Source organism: Macaca fascicularis, chromosome 5 (genome assembly GCF_037993035.2).
Source record: "Macaca fascicularis isolate 582-1 chromosome 5, T2T-MFA8v1.1".
Classification (NCBI taxonomy): domain Eukaryota; kingdom Metazoa; phylum Chordata; class Mammalia; order Primates; family Cercopithecidae; genus Macaca; species Macaca fascicularis.
Window position 1 is genome coordinate 157,518,546 of NC_088379.1, and position 24,033 is coordinate 157,542,578.

Genomic DNA, 24,033 nt, shown 5'->3' on the forward strand with positions numbered 1-24,033 from the left:
GACCCTCAGCAAGTTGCTTAACCTCTTTGTGCCTCGGTTTCTGGGAGATGAATAGAATAATAGTACTTCTCTCATAGGCTTGTTGTGAGGTTTAAGTGAGTTAATGTGGGTAAATTACTTAGAACGTTACCTGGTGTTAGGGTCTGAACGTTTGTGTTTCCCCACAATTCATATGTTGAAATCTAATCACCAAGATGATAGTATTCAAAGCTGGGACCTTTGGGAGGTCATCAGGTCATAAGGACAGAGCCCTCAGTAATGGGATTAGTGCCATTTTTAAAAAGACCCCAGGCTGGGCACAGTGACTCACACCTGTAATCCCTGAGAGGCTGAGGCCACAAGATTGCTTGAGTCCAGGAGTTTGCCCAGCCTGGGTAACATAGTGAGACCCAGTCTCTACCAAAAATAAAGTTAGGCCGGGCACGGTGGTTCATGCCTATAATTCCAGCACTTTGGGAGGCCGAGGTGTGTGGATCACTTGAGGTCAGGAGTCCTAGACCAGCCTGGCCAACATGGTGAAATCCCATCTCTATTAAAAATATTAAAATTAGCCAGATGTGGTGGTGCATGCCTGTAATCCCAGCTACACAGGAGGCTGAGGCAGGAGAATCGCTTGAACCCTGGAGGTGGAGATTGCAGTAAGCTGAGATCGTGCCACTGCACCCCAGCCTGGGCAACAGAGTGAGACTCTGTCTCAAAAAAAAAAAAAAAAAAGTTAGCTGGTGTGGTGGCACACGCCTGTAGTCCCAGCTAGTCCAGAGGCTAAGGTGGGAAGATTGCTTGAAGCTGGGAGGTTCAGGTTGCGGTGAGCCGTAATTGCACCTCTACATGACCCTGGGCAACACAGCGAGACCCTATCTCTAAAAATAAAAATAAAAACACTCCAGAGAGTGAGCTAGCCCCTTCCACCATATAAGGACACAGCAAGAAGGTATCACCTGTGGCCAAGGCAACAGGCCCTCACCAAATACCAAATCTGCAGGCACTTTGATCTCGGACTTCCCAGCCAACAGAACTGTGAGAAATAAATTTCTGTCATTTACAAGCCACCTGGTCTATGGTATTTTGTTATAGCAGCCCAGGTTGACTAAGACAAATGGCACAAAGTTTTACCTACCGTTATTATCTCAGCTTCCTGTATCAGGCAGTTCCTGATTTAAACACCAAGAAATGCCTGCTTGTACTTAGCACCCTAAACTTCACTAGCAATAAGAAGACCCCATCAGGGAAAATTAAGCATCCCTGTCTCACCCTCTCAGATCTGTAATGAAGAGAGCTGGTCTTTTAAAGTAATTGTCCTTGGCTGGGCATGGTGGCTTGTGCCTGTAATCTCAGCACTTTGGGAGACAGAGGTAGGCGAATCACCTGAGGTCAGGAGTTTGAGACCAGCCTGGCCAACATGGTGAAACCCTGTCTCTACTAAAAATACAAAACTCCCAGCACTTTGAGAGGCCAAGTTGGGCAGATCACAAGGTCAGGAGTTCAAGACAAGCCTGGCCAAGATGGTGAAACCCCATCTTTACTAAAAATACAAAATAATTAGCCCAGCATGGTCGTGGGCACCTGTAATCCCAGCTACTCAGGAGGCTGAGGCAGAGAATTGCTTGAACCCAGGAGGCGGAGGTTGCAGTGAACCGAGATGGCGCCACTGCACTCCAGCCTGGGCAACAGAGTGAGACTTCGTCTCAAAAAAACAAAAACAAAAATCAGCTGGGCATAATGGTGCGCACCTGTTAGTCCTGGCTACTCAGGAGGCTGAGATAGGAGAATCTCTTGAATTCGGGAGGTGGAGGTTGCAGTGAGCCGAGATTGCACCACTGCACTCCAGCCCAGGCAACAGAACAAGACTCTGTCTCAAAAAAAAAAAAAAAAAATTAAATTAAAAATAATAGGCCAGGCGCGGTGGCTCAAGCCTGTAATCCCAGCACTTTGGGAGGCCGAGACGGGTGGATCACGAGGTCAGGAGATCAACACCATCCTGGCTAACACGGTGAAACCCCGTCTCTACTAAAAAATACAAAAAACTAGCCGGGCGAGGCGGCGGGTGCCTGTAGTCCCAGTTACTCGGGAGGCTGAGGCAGGAGAATGGCGTAAACCCGGGAGGTGGAGCTTGCAGTGAGCTGAGATCCGGCCACTGCACTCCAGCCTGGGCGACAGAGCGAGACTCCGTCTCAAAAAATAAATAAAAATAAAAATAAAAATAATAAAATAAGTAAATAAATAAAGTAATTGTCCTTGGATACTAAGGGAGAAATGCTGGAGGGATGTTCTCTTTCTGGTGGAAAACTGAAAAGTACTCCTCTTCCAGGACTCAAAGTTGGCCATCACCCCTCTTGTATTATCTCATCAGGCCTTTGGGGGCTCAGCTGGCACTGTTCAGGGACTGCTAAAAATGCCCGATAGGTCAAAGCAGATCCTGCGGCTGAAGGACTCACACTTTAAAGGAGATAAGACATTCATTCATAGGGAGCAGTCAGATAATATAGAAGGCAGCCTCTGATCAAGCTTCCCCAATGTGTGGTTGAGAGTGGGGTGCTCAGGTGCTCAGGAGAGACAGAGGTCAGTGCAAACAGCTCAGCTCCGCTAATCTCAACACTTGCCCTACAGACTTCTTTCTCAGGGATAATAAGGTTTTCTCTTATTTTCTTCTCCTCCTTCTTCTAGAATTTATTTGCCATATGTTTCAGAGAAAGACTCAGAATATTGAGGCTGGATAAGTGCTTAGAGTGGCTTTTCTCAAAGTGTGGTCGTCAGACTCCCTGCTTGAGGATTATCTGGCGTGTTCATCAAAACTGTTGATTCCTGGGCCAAACCCTGGGCTACTGATTTAGACTCTGGGGTGGGGGGTATGCACTGGGACTCTGCATTTTTAAGAAGTTGACGGGCAGATCACGAGGTCAGGAGATCAAGACCATCCGGGCTAACACGGTGAAACCCCGTCTCTACTAAAAATACAAAAAATTAGCCGGGCGTGGTGGCGGGCGCTTGTAGTCCCAGCTACTCGGGAGGCTGAGGCAGGAGAATGGCGTAAACCCGGGAGGCGGAGCTTGCAGTGAGCTGAGATCTGGCCACTGTACTCCAGCCTGGGTGACAGAGCGAGACTCCGTCTCAAAAAAAAAAAAAAAAAAAAAAGAAGTTGCATAGATGCTTTTTATGCACACTTTAGCATGAGAACTGTTGATATGGAAGTAATTTAGCTTCTTTAATTAGCTAATGGGGAAACTGAGGCCCAGAGGAATGAAACTGCTTTCCCAAAGCCACCCAGCTAGTTACTTACTGGCAGAAGCAAAAGTCCATAGGAGAGGAAATGTGGAATGTTCTTATTGCAGAGAGGGCTTCAGGCTTTCTGGATGTGAAACCTTCATAGACAAGCAAATATTGAGTTCCATTTCCTCTCCAGCTGGCATGTAGTCCTGGCTACAGCAATGTGGGACTTATTGCCATATTTTACAACAGACATAAATTCTGCATTTCCAAATAAAATTAGAATCTAGTTTATGCCCAATGAAAATAAATTAATTTTAATGAGAATCTCACTTATAGTGTTTACAGATTTTTGCATCTTTCATTTGGTAATTTAATACTATTTTACCTTGAGTGTTGATATTAAGTTGATGAAGTGGCGTTTAAGACAATAAAGAAAAGACCATAAATATAACTGTTTCCTAGCCTTTTAAATTTCAAAATTGTTACTAGTTATAACACAAAACTAGGTAAAGTAGCAAATGATAGAGAGATGGGAAAATGGCAGAGGTAAAGGGGGAAGGTGGGAAACGTACAACTACAGGACAGATATCTGTATATCTGACTCCAAATTCATGATGTCTGATAAAATGGCACTGCATTTTTCTTCATAGTGCAAGTAGCTTGAGGCCAGATTCTATGGTTTCTGCCTTCTTTAGGCTGTCCCTCAACATTAAGTTCAGTCTTCTGTAAACACTCAAAATGTGTTGCATGAACAGGAGAAGAAGCTGATAAAGATGGAATAGTGAGAGAGGGGGTATATGAGGAGATGTGAGGGCGAGAAAAGGAAAATGAAATCAAGGAGTGGAGGAAGCCTGTGTCTAACTCTCCTTTATGGGACTGGTATATTTAGAAGGGGATCAAATGTCACAGAGGAGAGTGGCATGGTTTGGCAGGAAAGCCACAGGAAGTCTAAGGAAACATCAATGTTTGTAGGGCAAATATGGGAAGCTAGAGTAATTTAATGTAAAGCTAGGGTATATAAGAAACCACCTATCCAGCTTTATATCTGTTATTGAGCAAATCACCAAACCATGTAAGATAAATAGCTTTCTGTTCTAATTTCGTTCATTAGTGTTTCATTTGTTCAGTTTCAATTATTCCAAAAATATTTGTTGCTGTCTAAAAATAATGATAAGAATGACTGCCATTTATAGCGTGACTGTTTTATGCCATTACCCCATTACCCAGATGAGGACCGAGGCTCAGGGAAGCTGGGTAACTCACCCAAAGTCACGCAGCTGGGATTCAACCCCAAGCCTGCTCCATTCCAGACTCTCCTCTGAGTTGCTGTAGTGTCGCCTAAAGTCAGCCCTTACTCAGGCATGCTCAGGTGGAGCTTCTGCAAACTACCCACAGTCTTTTTGCCACTTATTTCATCAGGGGGAGCTAATTCTGGCCCCAGCTCTGCCACACACGTGCTGTGTGGTCTTGGCCAAGGCGGGGACTGGACTAGGTGATTGCTGAGATTCCTTGCTCCTCTAAAATTCTGTATGTCTATTACTGGCTACTGTCATTCCTCTCAGTCAGGGGAGCATTCTCTCTAGACCTTGGCTGTCTCCTGTAGTAGTAGAATAAGCCATTGCCCACCTAATAGCTCTTCTTCTCTTTCTCCTTCTCCTTTTTTTTTTTTTAGACAGAGTCTTGGTCTATCAGCCAGGCCGGAGTGCAATAGTATGATCTCAGCTCACTGCAACCTCCGCCTCCCAGGTTCAAGCAATTTCTCCTGTCTCAGCCTCCCGAGTAGCTGGGACTACAGGCCCGCGCCACCAAGCCCAGCTAATTTTTGCATTTGTTAGTAGAAACAGGGTTTCTCCATGTTAGCCAGGCTGGTCTCAAACTCCTGGCCTCAAGTGATCTGCCCGTCTCAGCCTCCCAAAGTGCTGGGATAATAGGTGTGAGCCCCGGCACCCGGTCCATTATTCTTTAGTAACAGAATCCCCGACTTTAGGGTAGCAATGTGCCCTCCTAAAAGGCCACATTTTCCAGCTTTCCTGGAAGTAAATGCACCCTTTTCTAAATTTTGCCAGTGAGATGTAAGTGGATCAGGGTTTTTGGAGAGTTCACTTCACCTTCGCCCTTCTTCCTTCGTGCTGCCAGGAAGGAAGTTTTGACGACTACCAAAGGAGAATTTGAGGATAGAACCCACATGCTAACAACGGTGGCACAGAGAGCTGGAGCACGATCTCAGATGACCATGGAGCTGGCCCACCCACCCTGGACTTTCTATCTTTGAACTGCTTCTTTTGTTTTGTTTCTGAGATAGGGTCTCGCTCTGTTGCCCAGGCTGGAGTATAGTGGCATAATCAGGGCTCGTTGCAGACTTACCTCTTGAGCTCAAGCAATCCTCCCACCTCAGCCTCCAGAGTAGCTAGGACTATAGGCACATATGACCATGCCCAGCTAATTAAAAAAAAAAAAAAATTGTAGAGAGGAGCAGTGGGGGTGGGGATTTTACTACGTTGCCCAGGGTAGTCTTGAACCTCTGGGCTCAAGTGATCCTCACAACTCAGCCTCCCAGAGTGTTGAGATTACAGGCATGAGCCACTGAGCCCAGCCCCAAACTGCTTTTATGTGGGAAAAAAATAAACCCTTACATCATAAGCCTTTATTCTTTCTGATTTTTTTTTTCCTACATGAAGCAAACTAATTCTCATGGATACATCTTCAAACTCTTCATTCTTTATTTCTCTAGCTGTAATATTTCCCTTAAACCGTGGTGGTAAATTTGTTATGGGTGCTGGACAAATTGAGAACCTGCTGGCACCTCCAAGTCAATATGTACAATGCCGGATTCGTAATAACCTCTGGGAAACTGTTTCTCCTGTGTTCCCTGTTGCTGTAAATGGCAGCACCACTTTACCTGTCACCAGTGATTAAAAAGCCTGATGTTATCTTTCATCCTCTTATTCAGTCAGTTACCAAATCTTACAGATTCTCCATTCATTGATCTAACATTTTAAGAGCATATTATCTCAAGAGATGATTGGTGTTGAGGATACAAGAATAAGCCAAACAGATATTTACCCCTTGTCAGGAAGCTTATAATCAAGACAGGCATTATTTAAATAATCATGCAAACAAACGTAAAATTGCCACTGGGTCAAGTGCTACAAAGGAAAGGTACTGAGAATACACACTGAGCTAATATCTGAGGATGAATGGAACCTAATGCGGTAAAGAGTAGGGAAGGCAGTCACACTTCTGGCAGAGTAAACAGCAGGTGAGAAGGAAGGGGTTGATATACTCCATGAGTGAAAAGAAGGCTGTTGGCTGAAGCTCTAGGAGCCAAAGAGGCAAAGGCAGGGTGCAGACCGGGCTGACTTTGAGCTTCCTTTCAAACCAATGGGAAGCCATTTGAAAGGTTTTAAGCAGCAAAGAGAGGGTTGGCAGTGACCTGATCACTCTGCAGTGCCCTTCCTCTTTCTTTCCGCCTCTTTTCTTGATTCCCCCTGCTGCTGCGCTCATTTTCTCTCCCCTGCCATCTCTTCCTGAACTCCCCCTCCACAGGCCGGGGATCATTCTTCAAATCCCAGTGTTGATCATTTGGCTCCCACTTTTATTTGTTTTGTTATTGTTGTTGTTTACACATAAAGGCAATTTATTAACAGAAAATATTTTGAGGGCTCTTGCTCTCAGGCGGTGACCATGGCAATCCTCCTTCCTCTAGTGCTGTCGGAGGGGAATGGGAGTGGCATCCTCGATCTGCCCCGATCTTTATCCCCAAGGAGACAAGGACTCTGAGGGCCGACTGGGTCCCAGGTCCAGTATGCTTGGTCCTATTTCCTGCTGTGACCTGGAGTTTGCAGACGTGTAGGGCAGTAATGCCCAGCTCCTTGCACTGCTGGGCCACCTCCTGGGCAGCCAACGTGGCAGTGTGTGGTGAGGATTCATCCTGTCAGCTTTCATCTTCATCCCGGCAGCCACATGGCAGGTGGTTCCCTTGCCAGAAACATCAGTGACATGGACAAAGGTGTCATTGAAGGAGACAAAGCTGTGGCAGGCACCAACTACATTCTCTCCTTCAACCACCTGAGGTCCGAGGCTGATGACGTGTTCTTCCTTTTTCTTCTTCCTCTTGTAGGCACCATTTCTGTGCACTGTCTCCAGCCTCCACAAGGGGAAGAGGACCCATTCTTAAAAGCCTCCATAAGCTCCTCACTTCCTACTAAATGCAATCCAACTTGCCAAACCAGAGTTCAAGGGCTCTTCAATGAGGCCCTAGCCACCGGTACAGCCTTCATTGCCTGCCACTCCCCCCTACGCACCCCAAGTGCTGCAGCCGAGCTGTGCAGTCCTGTGCTTTCTGGCTTACATCTTCCTCACACCCTCCCCAGGGTGGGAATGCCATTTTCTCGAAGGGCCTTTTGTCCTTTAAGATCCAGCTCAAACTCAACTGCTGTCTCCAATCCAGAGTCATCCATCCCTCCTCCCTGTGTCTGAGCACTGTAAGTGCTCCTCATGGGAACCTGCCACTCTGTGTTTGGGCACAGCCTTATCTCCCGAATCAACTTGTTGACAGGAGGATCCTGGCTTTCTTTTTGTACCAAAGAGGGCTCACTGTGCCCTCCTTAGACAAGGGACTCAGGAAATGTCAGCTGAAACAACAAATGAATGACACTCAAATAAGTGGGTGAATAGCGTCCAGGGTCACACTTGGCATAATTCCTTTGCAGTTGATGTTCACAATACATCTGCAGCGTGATGCTGGTGACATGCAGGCTGATGTGGGACACAGACTACCTGTGTTCAACTCTCAGCTCTGCCACATGCTACCTGTGTGACCATGGACAAGTCGCCTCATTTCTCTGTGCCCCAGTTTCCCTATCTGTAAAATGGGGGCAATAGTTTATCGGTAACCTGGGGAGTTAAGCGAGTTAATTCACATGAAGCACTTAGAAAAGTGCCAGTCACGGAGTGAGTACTCAACACACATCTGCATCGTCTCATCATGCCTGCTTCGAATGCCGGTCACCGTGGGAGAATGCCTGCTGTGACCCAGTGACCTACAAAATAACACTTGGGCTCAGACTTCGGGGCAGCATGATCTACCAGCCATCTAGGAGGGAGCCACCCAGCAACGCCCTATCTTAAAAAAATGCACCTGTCATGTCCTCTGTCTTGTCCCACAGACTTCCAGTTTGTGCCATTTCAGCTACTGGACTGTGAACTCTTCAAATGCAGAGACTGTCCTGGTAACAACCAGCATGGCAGAATCCTAACCACACTCTAGGCACTCACTGTTCAGAGCATTTGTATCTATTAACTCGAGTCGTTTTTCCAAAAGTCTGGTGGGGGACCTGGGGCACCAAGAGGCTAGGTAACCTGTCCAGAGGCACAGAAGCAGCTTTAACCCCAAGCAGTCTGGCTCCAGGGGCCATTGGCTTTTCTACAATATCTCACCTCCTTTCTGTATCTTTAACTCCTGGTGCATAGTCGGCACTCAGGAAAATGTTTGCTGAAGGACTGAATCCCAGTGGCATCTTGAGGGAAGCTTTCTAGTATTTTCTGTGTCCAGGATTTCTGACTAGCTTCCTCTCCCACTGACCCTTCCACTACAGCTGATAAATGCTCCTTCTCTTTTCAGGAAACTGTCGCATGCTCCCCCTGGGCTGCTGGAGGAAGTCATCCTGTGTAACTCCACGCTGTGGTCCACTTCCAGACCCTTCTCTCTTTCTCTTTCTTAGAAAGAGATAGGTGGAGACTCCGACACACTCCTAAAATGAAAATTGCTTTGCTAGGCTGGTGGAATTCAAAATGTTTTGTTAAAAATTTAACTGAATTTTATTTGCAATATACATTTTGTTACTCTGTGAAATATGTATATGTTAATTGTAGACATTATAGCAACTACAGAAGTATACAAGGAACAGAATTTAAAATGGAGGCTAGCTTTGCTCTTTACTCAAAATATTCTTTCAAGTTAAAAGATCCTTACAGCAAAAACATGAAAAGAATCTAAGTGATTAAACATTATGCATTATGGGAAGAAAAAATGTTTCCAGTTCTGCCTTGTTCCCATTTAGCTTCTCAGGGTCTTGACAACTGCGTTAACATCCTCCTCTCCTGCCCTAACTGGTGAATTGAGCCACAAGGTGAATACAGAGGCCCAGAAAGTTCCCCGATTCTCCCATAGTTTCCAAAGGGAAATGGGCAGAGTGTTCAGCCTGGATTAAAGGAATGCATGCAGAAAAAACCTGTACATTCCATACTAACAAGCAAGTCTTTGAGGGTTTTCTACCTTCCTTTTCAGGATCCTTTCTCTTTCCTACAAAAAAATGGTTCTGGTCACATATACCTCAATATATTTGTTCAGTTTTGCAAATGAGTTTCAAGCGACATTTATGCTATAAGAATGTTAGACCTAAAGTTAGGATTTTTCTGTTTTGGTTCTTAATATTTCTTCTTTGGTTAATAAAACGTATTCACCCTATTTTTTTTTAAAAAAACAACATATATTACAAGGTAAAATGTATGTGTCGTAGAACATTTGGAAAATATTAAAAATGTACAAAGAAGGAAATGAAAAGCATCAGTAAATCCACCATCCAGAGAACCTGGCTCATTTTCAACTTCTGACTCTCTAGATGCGGATAAGTAAGTACAGAGGGAAAGAAACATATGCATGGTGGATACCTCTGCGTTTGGCTGCTCCTGAGTGCCCGGCGTCTGTTCCTAGCACTCTGATTCCCTTTAGAAACTGCTTTCCCCTGTATCTGCTCCCCACTGCCAACCACCCAACCACTCACCACCTGCGCATCCACTCACCCACCTGCGGGAATAGAGAAAAATGTCAGGCCCTTTCCATCCCTGTATGCATTTTTACTGGGTTAGCCATAAAACCGAGATAGTCCAATCAAATTCCTCTTGGGGGCAGGGGCGGGCTTTTAAATATTGGACCCAGGGAAGGAGTTTCCCTTCTACTCCGGTGGTAAAGACAGAAGACTCCTGGAGCTCCCAGCTGCAATAATTACAGCCCTGTAGAGAAAGCTGGTCCCAGAGAATGAATGAAAGACAAAATACTGGAGAAGCCTGATGGGGTTTGAGTCCCTGGTCTCATTGTTACTCATGTCAGTTTTACCTGGTTCTGGTTGTCCCCGGAATTGGCAACTTCTTGCCCTTTCCCAGCGTGATGACATGAGCCAATAAATTTCCTTTTGGTCTGGGCTAGTTTGAGTTGGACATTTTCTCATTGGAACCAAGAGTCTTGTTTAAACAAACACACCACTATTGCACTTACAGAGAGACAATTAGAAGTGTATTTATTTAGTATATATATAATTTATTTATGTATTATATATGTAATACTATATGTACGTGTGTGTGTGTCAGCCCCTCCCATGGTTGACCCAGTTAGCTCCTAGCATTTGCACAGCTCTTGTGGGAGTCAGCCTGTGTGCCCTGATGCTGTGGGAGCGTGGGTCCAAGTTTAGGGTCTGTGATTCACACTGTTTCTCTGGAACTGGGCTTTTTAACCTAACAGGGAAACTGGGCAATGCTGCCAAAAAGAAGGTATTGACTATCTAGCGTCCTTCCCAGTCTCGCACTCTCAGGCCACACTGACCCCTGTTTACTGTGCAGCCAGCGGCCAATAAAGGCAGACTGCATAGCTCAGCTGCGTTGTGGAAACCACCTCTCCTCACCTCATTCCTGGCCCTTTCCAGTCTGCCTCTGTTTCCCTCTCGCCTCTAATTTATATCCCAGATTTCAACCCCTCCCCTGCCCCTTTGGTTTTAATAACGAATCTTAGCTTCTCCTGTTTAACCACATCCTCCCACCCTGCTTCTCCTGCTCATGCTCTGGACGCCCCTGGAACACTGATCCTGACGTGAATTCATGCGGCTGCTTCCTCAGAATCTTCATCTCAGTTGCCGGAAGGCAGAGGGTCTGACAGTACGAGCCAAGAGGAAGCATGGGAGTCCCTTAGGAATGGGATGGGGTGGGTTGTGAATGGAAAGGCACATTCACGTCAGGTAGAAAGCAATCAGTTGGCACTTGTAACAAGATGGAGTATTTCTGGATTTCATGGAGTTAAGAGGTAGGTGGGTCTTACCCATTAACTGGCTTAGTTGGTCTCATTGACATTGGGAGGTGCTGGGGAACATCTCAGGAAGGATTCACGGTGCCTCTTATTTTGTGAATCTGTCTTCCTGCCCAGAGAAGAAATAATCCATCTCTTGTGCTTGTATTATCACCTAAAATAGATGCTTTCCTCTTTTTCTTAATAAAACTTGTATTTCCTTTTTCCGTGGACCCTCCAGAGGTCAAAGAAGAGAAGCTCAGAGGTAGGTTGGAAAGAGCCACTTCAAGCACTTTAATGATCTGCTAGGCTCCATCTGCAGTTTTCCTTCACCTTCCAAATTGGGGCCACTTTCTCTCCACCTCCACTTGCTTGTTAGTTCAATTATGATTGTTCTCTGCTTCCTTCCATATTGGATTGAATGTAGCTACAAATACAATACAATACACACAATAGGACAATATGAAATAAAGATAAAGAATGACATCAGGATCCATTGGGTGGAAAGTGAGGAAAATGCAATTAAGCCAGGAAACTTGGGAGGAAATGGTGATGGAAGATGAACAATGCCATATTTGGGTTCTGCACTCACTGATCATAAAGACTGATTAGGTACTTAAGGAAAGAGGATATGTAACTCCTAGCTCATTAAATAATTGTTTTTTCCATTATTATTGAGCATTCAGTAGTGCCAAGCACTTTTCAGGATACAGAGATAAGTAAGACTGATCCCTGTCCTCAAGGTGCTCAGTCTAATCTGCTCCCATTTTAACCTCAGGCTTTGAGAGTAGTCATACATTTCTATGTGTCTGATTCACCTATAGCCCATTCAGTCCCATGGCTCATGACTCATGAGTTGGTAAAACTAGTTCTACCACCTACTACAGACTACTGGATCAGGGGTCTGTGTCCAAGCCAAAGAGCATATAGGCACTGGATTCAGGGGAGGTCAAATATCCACAATGATCCTTGACATGAAATTACCTAATATATTTCCTCAATATTGCATGAAGATACAGCAGGTTGGGCAAATCACCTTTTCCAACGCTGCCTGCAACAAATCCCTTATCCCACTTACTCTTCTCATAATGTGGCTTTGACACACCTCCAAGGACAGATGGGGTTTATCTGGGGTTTCCACCTTGAACCTAGGTAGACTTTGTAACTGTCTCAAACAATAAAGTATGGCAGAAGTGATGCGATGTGATTTCTGAGTGTAGATTATAAAAATGCCATGCATTTCTACTTTGCTGTCTTGGGACACTTGCTCTTGGAACTCAGCTGCCATGCTGTGAAGAAGCCCAAGGAGTCTATGGAGAGGCCCACATGGTGAGAGCCAAGGCCCCTGGACCACAGGCTTGGCTGGGCTCCTATCTGACAGCCAGCACAAACTTGCCAGCCATGTGAGTCATCTGAAAGTGGGACTCCCAGCTCCAGTTGAACTGCCCAGCGAATGCCATATGGGAGAGAATTGAACCACTTGCACCGAGCCTCATGCAAATTGCAGATTCATGTGAAAAATAAATGAGTGTTGTTTGTTTAAGCTGCTAAGTTTTGAGGTGTTTAGGCAGCAATAGATGGCTGAAACCCCCATCCGGTCAGGTTTTCTCTCTTGGGAAGTATGAACACTGGATGCCTCTGGGGTGGGCCACTTGAGCTCAGGCTGAATCCCAAGCAATGCTGATTTTGCTGTTCTCCACAGTCCTATGTACATTCTAGGCTGGGGTATCCTGCAAGTCAGCATGACTATGGCTGTGAAGAGGCAACATTCCAGGCTGCTTTAATGTCTTTCCAATTCTAGCACTAAACACACCTGTCTCTAACTTGAGAGTCCCTGGACATGCCTCTCCACTGCAACCTTAAAGGGGATCATGTGCTGTTTACGTCAGCTCTAGTAAGTGGAAATTTTATTTTTTCACCTAGTGACCAAACCTTTACCAGTACTTAGATTTTAAAACTAGACTTTTTACTTATCACCCCTATTCTAAGCCCTGGCTTTTTTCTCAGCATGATAGACCATTGCTTCTGGGCCTAGGGTCCTGCCTTCACTGCCTCTGTTCCTTCTTATCTCAGCCTGCAGCCTCTGTTACTTCTTATCTCAGGCTATGCTCACCTTCAGGCGTCCTTGACAATGACTGAAGCCTTTTGTTTTTAGACGAGGCTGGAGTACAATGGTGTGATCTCAGCTCACTGCAACCTCCGCCTCCCCGGTTCAAGTGATTCTCCTGCCTCAGCCTCCCGAGTAGCTGGGATTACAGGTGCGTGCCACTAAACCTAATTTTTGTATTTTTGGTAGAGATGGGCTTTCACCATGTTGGCCAGGCTGGTCTCGAACTCCTGACCTCAGGTGATCTGCCTGCTTCGGCCTCCCAAAGTGCTGGGATTACAGGCGTGAGCCACTGCACCCCGCCAAGTGATGCCTTTTAAAACACTTTCCTATGGCTAATTACTGGGGAGGCAGTGCAGTGCAGTGCAGTGATTAAAAACTTGTGCTTTGGAGCTGGGGAGACATGGAACAAGGTATAAGTTCTCTAAACCTACCTCCTAAGTATATTATTAGTATTAAAAAGAGATTATGTATGTTTAGTGTTTAGCACCTTCTGGCCAGGGTGGCTACCTCTTCAGATACCCAATATTCTTCCACCACTTTGTGAGACAGAAGCCCTTATTGTTGGAAGTGATAATGTACCAACCGTAGAGACGACTGTTCCCTGCTGCCTTGCAGAGATTGGCCAATGAGATGTAAGCAGAGTTGCTTCACTGGGCTGGCAGGAAAGCTCTTTAAAAGTGGCCGACCTACTTGGGAGGCTCACCCTTGTGCTGGTTCCTTCTCTTTCCTTCTTGTGAATATCATGCTGGAGTTACAACCATCATTTTGGATCATGTGGCAAGACAGGAAAGAAGCCCTGTACTAATGAAGGTGGGGAAGAGTTAGAAGGGACTTGTGTCCTAGATGACCAGGGAGCAGCCATACCAGCTCACCTTGAATTAGGAACTTAATTCCTAACTGATCCACATGATGCATGCTAGTCAAGATGCATCCTTTCCCTAACTCTGTGGGACTGCATGCTCTTTGGGTCCATGCTGTCTCCAGTCTGGCTACGTTCTAGTTAAAACAGGGAGGAAATACACTCTGTATCAGTGTATTTTAAGGGTAGATTGATGCCATAATGGACTAGGTTTAACTTTAGTTGAGGCTTTTAGGAGAAATCTTTCTGCCTGTTGTTTGTCAGTAATACTGACTGGTCTTCGTGAGCTGAAAGAATAAATCCTTATTCAAGGAAGTCTTCGTGTAATCTACATCTTACGAATCTGCCGTTCAGCCTTGCGCTCTTCTAATGTCAAGGTGTGAGATGAGGTTAAAATTAAAGGCATAAAGAAAAAATTTTTTTAAAAAATCAGGAAAAAAGAGAAGGTTTTCTTGTGGATTTCCATTTTTACTAGAATTTTTTTTTTTTTTTTTTTTTTTTTGAGACGGAGTTTCACTCTGTCACCCAGCCAGGAGTGCAGTGGCTGAATCTTGGCGCTCACTGCAACCTCTGCCTCCCAGGTTCAAGCAATTCTCCTGCTCAGCCTCCCAATAGCTGGGATTACAGGCAACTGCCACCACACCTGGTTAGTTTTTGTATTTTTAGTAGGTTTCACCATATTGGTCACACTGGTCTCGAACTCCTGACCTCAGGTGATCCACCTGCCTCAGCCTCCCAAAGTGCTGGGATTACAGGTGTGAGCCACCACACCTGGCCTACTAGAAATATTTTTAAAAGTTGTATTCTCATAAACAATTAAAATTTCATTCCTTCATTTAAAAATGTTTTGTAAGGAAGAATAAAGACAAGAATATGTAATAATATATTTTAGATATGCAGAAAGTCTACTTAATTTTTAGGTTAGACAGTTTAATACAAAGCAGGTCCCTTTTTGAATTGGTATTGTTTTATTTATTTAAAGAATTATATGGATCAAAGAGTGCAATTATGAAGATAAAAATTCTTTTTCATAGACACAGAAATTAAAAGAACTTTTCCTCAGAAAGATGCACAATTCACCTCTATTCATAGTAAATAAAACGTTTTAGTAAACAAATATCTTACCCTCAAATACACTTTTATTCTAAATATTGATATTCATTAATTACATAGAAATTCATGTAGAAGCTATTCATTCCTCATGTCTTATAGTGCTTCATTATTATTATTTTTTAATTATACTTTAAGTTCTAGGGTACATGTGGATAACGTGCAGGATTGTTACATATGTATACTTGTGCCATGTTGGCGTGCTGATAGTGCTTTATTTTTAAATATATAAATGTTGTTCAGTCTATCACTGCTAAATGAGCAATTTAGCACACACACATGTACTTATTTTATTAAAAAAAATGGAGTTGAGAATAATTTATATACATACATGTATACTGACATTTATAAAATTGTAAATCATATTGGAAAAATACTATACATATTATTCTCAGTATGCAAAGTAGGAGAAAAACACCTAAAACCTTTAATCAGTCTTAAAATTCTGATAATTTTACAAATTAGTTCTAATCCATAGTAGTGAGACCATTTCCTTTTCTTTTTTTTTGAGACAGAATCTTGCTCTGTCACCCAGGATGCAGTGCAGTGGCACAATCTTGGCTCACTGCAACTGCCATCTCCTGGGTTCAAGTGATTCTTGTGCCTCAGTCCCCTGAGTAGGTGGGATTACAGGTGAGTACCACCACACCTGGCTAATTTTTGCATTTTTGTAAAGATGGGGTTTCACCATGTTGGCCAGGCTGGTCTTGAACTCCTGAGCTCAGGCAAACCACCAGCCGTGGACTCCCAAAGTGTTGGGATTACAGGTGTGAGCCACTGTGACTGGCTGAGGCCATTTCTTACATGAGGCTTACAAGGTAGACTTTATATGCTGCTGGGACAAAAGTTAAGTGGTAAATATGACATCTGATGATCTAACTGACGTTCTCAGCAGACACTTTGCATCACTTATAAAACAAAAGAAAGTCAAACACAGAGTTTTATTTTTAACATAATTTTAAGTTAACTTTAAGTACAAGATACATATCTGTTAAATTATTACTGATCTACCACATTATTTTTTAACTTGTTGAATACCTATAATCTCTGTTCTTTCTGAAAGCTGGCATTTATTAAACATGTGGGGTTTTCACATGTTCCTGACATTATAATTTCAGGTGTTTCATCTAAGTCAGAGTAATAAAACGCTTACTCTCCACTGATTTTTACACTGGAAAAATGTTGTTTGTGGCAATGTAGTAGCTACATATCATTCCTTTAGTCCTTTACATGCAGACCGTAGAAATGAAAACTGGCTGGGCACGGTGGCTCATGCCTGTAATCCCAACATGTTGGGAGGCCGAGGTGGGCGGATCACTTGAGCCCAGCAGTTCGAAACTAGCTTGGCCAACATGGCGAAACCCTGTCTCTACTAAAAATACAAAAATTAGCTGTGTGTGTGGTGGTACACGCCTATAATCCCAGCTACTTGGGAGGCCGAGGCAGGAGGATCGCCTGAGCCTGGGAGGCAGAGGTTGCAGTGAGCTAAGATCGTGCCACTGCACTCCAGCCAGGGCAACAGAGCAAGATCCTATCTTAGAAAAAAAAAAAAGGAAATGGAAAACTGTTAAGAATATGCTTTTCATAAAAGTCCAGTTACTTATTTACAAAATACTAAAGACTAATGATAAGGTGATATGAACTGAGGAGTACCATTACCCAAGCCTTCTGTACCTGAAGTCCAGTTCTGAAAAAAACACCAAAGCCCATCCACCTTTGTCCTAAACAGGTCTACATTGTACTTCTAATCTTGTACAGTCTTCATGAAATTAATGTCTTCATGTTATCTTAAGCACTTTGGTTTAGAAACTTCTTAAAATATCATTCAAAAAGACCTTAGAGCATGTACAGAGTTCATATAAAGCTCTGCTTTACATAATTGTATGTACTGCTATCTCAGGAACATGATATGTTATTTAGAAAAGGTCATAGGGCAAAAAAATAAAACAAAACACCAGGTCCAGGTACAAATAATCCCAGTCAGTTATGCTGGCTCATGCCTGTAATCCCAGCACTTTTGGAGGCTGAGGTGGGAGGATTGCTTGAGCCTAGAAGTTCAAGACCAGCCTGGGCAACATGGTGAAACCCTATCTGTACAAAAGACACAAAAATTTAGCCGGTCCTAGTGGTGCACACCAGTAGTCGCAGCTACTTGGGAGGCTGAGGTAACAGAATCACCTGAGCCTGGGAAGTTGAGGCTGCAGTGAGTCATAATCACACCATTACACTCCAGCCTGGGCATCAGAGTGAGACCCTGTCTCAAAAAAAGAAAAATTAAAAGAAACACCCAAAAACAATCCCCAAGAGGACTAAGAGGGAAATAAAACTTTGGTGCCAGACAAGACAGTATCAAGATAAAGCCAAAGAGTTGCTAAAAACAAAAAATAATAATTCAGGCAATTGGTTGTCTGGGTTCTGCAATTTGACAAATTCCACTCGACATTAATATACAGAACTCTTTTGGTCATTGTCACATAGGAGAAATGCTTCTATATGTGAAGTGGTTCTGGACTGCCTGTTACAGCTATTAAATGGAAACCCCAGAATTCATCCTGAATGTCTCTGAATGTGAAAAGTCACATGTGTTCATTTAATTCAGTATAAAATTTCCATGTTCTCCCACAAGACGAATTTCAGCAGTGTCTTCCCAGTATGAAACCACGTCTTATCACTCCACCAGATTCAGAATTGGTATTAATTCTGACAGAAGCTGAAACTAAAGCCTATGTTTTCTTTAGTCAACATAAGGCCTTTTTTCAGAGATTATGTGAATTAATAGTTTAAACAACCAAAATAAAAGAACAGACAAGTATTTTTTTCATACATCCATTTCCATTGCTAGAGCTGTAGTGATCAGTAGAAGCATCTGCCTGGCTGTCAGTATCAAGGTGGATCCAGGCTGTTGGAACCGGTGGATCCAGGGGTTGGAATGGAGGATCCAGGGGTTGGAACTGGTGGATCCAGGGGTTGGAATGGAGGATCCAGGGGTTGGAATGGAGGATCCAGGGGTTGGAACTGGTGGATCCAGGGGTTGGAATGGAGGATCCAGGGGGTGGAATGGAGGATCCAGGGGTTGGAATGGAGGATCCAGGGGTTGGAACTGGTGGATCCAGGGGTTGGAATGGAGGATCCAGGGGTTGGAATGGAGGATCCAGGGGTTGGAACCGGTGGATCCAGGGGTTGGAATGGAGGATCCAGGGGTTGGAATGGAGGATCCAGGGGTTGGAACCGGTGGATCCAGGGGTTGGAATGGAGGATCCAGGGGTTGGAATGGAGGATCCAGGGGTTGGAACCGGTGGATCCAGGGGTTGGAATGGAGGATCCAGGGGTTGGAATGGAGGATCCAGGGGTTGGAACCGGTGGATCCAGGGGTTGGAATGGAGGATCCAGGGGTTGGAATGGAGGATCCAGGGGTTGGAACCGGTGGATCCAGGGGTTGGAATGGAGGATCCAGGGGTTGGAATGGAGGATCCAGGGGTTGGAACCGGTGGATCCAGGGGTTGGAATGGAGGATCCAGGGGTTGGAACTGGTGGATCCAGGCTGTTGGAACCGGTGGATCCAGGGGTTGGAATGGAGGATCCAGGGGTTGGAATGGAGGAAGGCTGACTAAAAATGAGACTCGGAACTTGGAAGGCCTGTACCACGAAGGCCAATTCTGCCATAAGCCCTATTGCCCAGGTATGTTACATAAAACATCCAGAGATTACAGTGAAAGTCAGGGTGTGTCTGGACACAGTGGTTCTCAACTGTAATCCCAGCACTTTGGGAGGCCGAGGCCGGTGGATCACTTGAGGTCAGGAGTTTGAGACCAGCCTGGCCAACATGGTGAAACCCCATCTCTACTAAAAATACAAAAATTAGCTGGGCATAGTGGCACAGACCTGTAATCCCCGCTACTCGGGAGGCTGAGGCAAGAGAATTGCTTGAACCTGGGAGGCAGAGGTTGCAGTGAGCCGAGATCATGACACTGCACTCCAGCCTGGGTGACAGAGTGAGACTCCATCTCAAAAAAAAAAAAAAAGGTGAGAAGTAGCACATAGTGAAAATGAATATAATAATTTTACAGCTGGTCAGGCTCAGTGGCTCATGCCTGTAATCCCAGCACTTCAGGAGGTTGAGACAGGAGGATTGCTTGAGCCCAGGAGTTTGAAACCAGCCTGGGCAACATAGTGAGACCCTGTCTCTAAAAAATAAAATAAAATAATTTTACAGCTTTTGGTTCTCCTGTATTATATAGCATAACTGGGAATAAAAAACTATGAAATTATTTTCCCAAGACCAGTTTTACTCATCTTTAGCACACCTGTTTGCTGTGGTTATCCAGGAGCCACCTACATCAAGGTGGATCCAGGCTGCGGTCTTGCATTGGGTAACAAAGCCCTTCCCAGAGGGAGGAGTCACACCACTGGGTCAAGAGTCATGAATGGGTATTTTTACATGTTTATTAAAACAAGTTTCCTGAGAAGTTTGACTAGGCTATGTTGTTGTTAACCTAGTTTGCTTAAAATGTACAAAAATGCAATCAAACTTACATATCTGCTAAATATTCTAAAGTCAGATTTTGTTCTGATTGGCTATTAGGGCAAATTAGTGAGGGATTTTTTTGTTTTTTTGTTCTGTTTTGTTTTTCTAACAATAGTCTGAAACATAAAATTAAGTTTGGGTTTAAAAACAATTCTTGAAACTGTCATAAACATATGATATCTATTGATTAAACAGTAATAAAAAGACACAAGGTACAAGAATTGAGGCTTGACTGTTGTGGCCGTATACTAACTTCATATACCTTGATAGAACAAAGCATCTTCTTAAAAAGTGATTTGTATGCTGCACAAGTATAGCTTTACCAAATAAAAACTCAATGACATGTCACTGAAATTTGCTTCTTCTAGAATTGGAATTATGTAACATACTGAATGATAATATTTTTATCGTATTATAAAATATGACTTCATCAACATGAGATTCCAGGACCCCAGATACTTCTCTGAACTTCTAAAAGTTCATTATTTGATAGGGTTGGATCAAATGTAAAGGCCCAAGTGTTCAAAGATCTTAGATACCTAAAGAGAGAAAGAGGCAAATGGAGGCTCTTCTGAGAGTCAAAATGTTGATGAGAAACAAACTGGAAGTAACACACATAGGCAGAAAAATAGACAAGTTATGATTCAGAAAACAATTGTATGCAATTTTGGCATAAATATCTGAGAGTCACTGTGGGCCATGAGCTGAAAAGGAACATGCAAGAGAGCAAGGAAAACACAAAGCCTCATTCAGATGTGCTGGTGAGAATATGACAGACAAATCTGTTGAAGTTATGTACCATGAAGTCTGTCTTTTGTCAAAGCTCTATGCAGTCCCAGGACAGCGTGATAACAGTGGTTAAACACAACCAGCTAGTTATAGCTTTCATTGTATGGAAAGACCTTTCTGGTCTGGAACTCTGCCTTTGAAATTATCCACGTAGTTCAGAAGGCAAATACGTGTTAAAGGGATCCCAAAAGGTAGGAGACTAGTACTTTTTGTTATGCATTAGGGCAGACTTTCAAGCACAAGACACAAAACCAGGCAGCAAATGTTTGGGTAGTCCCATCTCCCCTTGGTTCATATGTGGGTAACAAAATGAATAAAATTTTCCTTCTTTGTCTTTCTTGAAATAAAATATCAGGTATCCAAGGAGAGCTGAGGACTCTCAATTTGCTAGATTGATTTAAAGGGGTCAGATTTAGAAAATTAAGGAATAAATGGAGATCAGTTTCATTGGAGTAGGTGTGGTCAGTGGGCCCTTTTCCATTTTGTGCCATTGCTTTTAGCACAAGGATGTCAAAAATCCCACATAGAATGTCATCTCTGATGGATTGACAGAGACCTCCTGGGGTGCTGTGTTAGGACATGAGGCTTATCCCAGCTTGGCAGGAGAGAATGCTAAGCATGATGAGTGATACCTGCCACGGGCACAGATATTTCCTGCTTCTCTTCTGTTTGTTTCAAACCACCTTCAGGATCTCTGAAACATAGGCTGACAGATGACTCCTACCTGCACATACTTCCTACCCACATGTCACATCCAAGGGAGGGATGGTGAAACAAGTGTGAGCTTTGCAGAAATGCTGACAAGCAAGGGAATTTCAGCTGAGGAGTACATAAGTTCTTTCACCGAAGATTCCTAGTTTCTCTGAGAAGTTCTTAAGGGTGACCAGACCTGGCCATGTCAGGGTCTACAAGTTACCAAACGCCATCTCATCAGGACTGTGGACCCTCTCACTGTGTCTTCTTGGCAGGCAGAGCACACTGACCCCCTGGGATGGTGTTTTCATTAAAACACTTGCTGTGTTTGGTATCTTTTCCATGACATAACACTCCTTGAGAAAAGTTCTGCTGAATGTAGTTTACCTGTCCGAGGACTTGAATAATCAGAGGAAATTATCCAAAGCTGGTTAGTGGCCCAAAAGGAAACCATTGATAAAACGGCTTCCTGATTTAGGCCCTAAGGAATGAAGCAGAAAGGTGACGAACATTTAGCATGAGCAGAGTGAGTGCAGTGAGCTAGAAGCTGGCTGAGAGGAGGCAACGCGCATTGATCAGAAGTGAGCACATCACCCGCCTCCTTCTCCACCCTCAGAGGCAGCGATGGATGGCAGCCAGGCCTTTTCCTAGTACTTCTCAATTGCACATTCTTCCAAGTGCAAGTGATGCCATCATTAGGAAGAGTGGGCGTTGGAAGAAACAGCAAAAGGTTCTTGTGTCTATGTTGATTTGAAATTAATTAAATTTGTATCCTCTTCATCCTCAGTTGGCAGGCTCAGCGGACTCCCTCAGGGGTTGCTTCTCTTGGAAAACATGAGCGCCATTCAGGTTTAGGATTCATTATCACTGTAAAAAAAAACACACATAGACACACACAGACACACAAAAAACCAGTAATATATTTCTTTTTCTTTTCTTTTTTTTTTTTGAGATGGAGTCTCACTCCGTTGCCCAGGCTGGAGAGCAGTGGCACAATCCAGGCTCACTGCAAGCTCCGTCTCCCGGGTTCACGTCATTCTCCTGCCTCAGCCTCCCGAGTAGCTGGGACTACAGGGGCCTGCCACCACGCCCAGCTAATTTTTTGCATTTTTTTTTTAGTTTAGTTTTTTTTTTTTTTTTTTTAGTAGAGATGGGGTTTCACCGTGGTAGCCAGGAGGGTCTCAATCTCCTGACCTCGTGATCTACCCACCTTGGCCTCCCAAAGTGCTGGGATTACAGGTGTGAGCCACCGTGCCGGGTCAACAGTAATATATTTCTAAGAAGCTAAAGAGAGCTGGTCACTCCATTGTGGAGGTGACTGAAGAGATCACAAACCATCAGGAAGCCAATGGTGTCCAGCTTACAATTTCTGAAAGGAAGGTCAGTCTGAATTTTACATTTGATTCCTGAGGAAGAAATTCATGAGAGCCAAAAAATAATCCCTAGCTCTTGCCCCTCACAGCCCTCCCCAGTGCTGATGCAGAGAACCAGATGGAGTTGGGGGTTCCCCGTTTAATCAGTCTAATCCCATTCTCTATGAATACATGCCAAATTGCCTTTTTCTAAAACTAATTTTCCACATGCCGTTTTCTCTCAAGAGTTTGTGGTCCTGGCATGTCTTCAATAGCTCGTTTTGTTCATACCTACAAAGGAGCTGGAGGGGCCTTCTCAGTGTCATTTAGAATTCAAATATTGGGCATCCTGGGGTGTGAGCAGACATAAATGATCAACATAGTATTTGAACATGACCACACTGTTGGCTGATTTGGTCTTTTGCTTCTAACTTGGCTGTCTTTGCCAAGTGTCTGGCTCCACAGCTTTTTCCTGGTGGGCTCACAGCTCCACCAACTCCCCTGGAAAACAGGTGGCACTTCCCTTCCTCGCATTTCTCTTTTTAGTTCTGTACTCCCTTCGCTCACATCCTAGCAGGTCTCTATTTGAAGTGACCTCTGCTTCCAAGGGAGCGCTTGAATGATAATGATCAACAGATCTGGTATCTCCCTCGCTCATAAGTATGGATAGTGTGCAATAGGTGATATTCTTCTGACTCCTACTTCAGCGCTCTCCTACTCAGTGAAACTCCATGTGTTTCTAAAAGGACTTCGGAGCAACTGAGACACACATAGATAGATAGATAGACAGACAGAAAGACAGATAGATAAATAGATAGATAAGTAGGTAGATAATGATGGATCTATCCATGAAAGGGCAGGAGACATTGTGTATATGTTTGTGTGTGGTGTTGGTTCATGTTGTGAAGACAGAGGCAGAAGCTATCATAAGGAGGGAAGAGCAATGGGAAAGGAGGGGGAGGACAGAATTTTATCTGAGGCAGAGAAGTGAACAAAAGGACAAACCAGGGTGGGTGTGGTGGCTCACACCTGTCATCCCAGCTCTTTGGGAGGCTGAGGCAGGAGGATTGCTTGAGTCTAGGAGTTTGAGACCAGCCAGGGCAATACAGTGAGACACCATCTTTACAAAAATTAAACATTAGCCAAGTGTGGTGGTGCACGCCTGTAGTCCCAGTTACTCAGGAGGCTGAGGTGGGAGGATTGCTGGAGTCCTAGCATTTGAGGCTGTAGTGAGCTGTGATTGTGCCACTGCACTCCAGCCTGGATAAGAGACACACCCTGTCTCAAAAAAAAAAAAAAAAAAGACAAACCATATCAAAACGTATTTCAAAT

General features: G+C 44.1%; 1 protein-coding gene across 2 annotated transcripts in view; it reads right to left on the reverse strand.

Annotated features, from left to right (window-relative positions):
* Window positions 1–19,767: 19,767 nt before the first annotated feature.
* The window catches only part of TMEM154 (transmembrane protein 154), a 54,092-nt gene continuing 49,826 nt past the window's right edge, over window positions 19,768–24,033 (reverse strand). For both annotated transcript variants that reach the window (XM_005556085.5, XM_074040625.1), the window contains exon 7: window positions 19,768–22,216. In XM_005556085.5, the coding sequence (XP_005556142.1) occupies window positions 22,201–22,216 (16 nt within the window). In that variant the 3' untranslated portion in view covers window positions 19,768–22,200. The remainder of the gene's footprint in view (window positions 22,217–24,033) is intronic.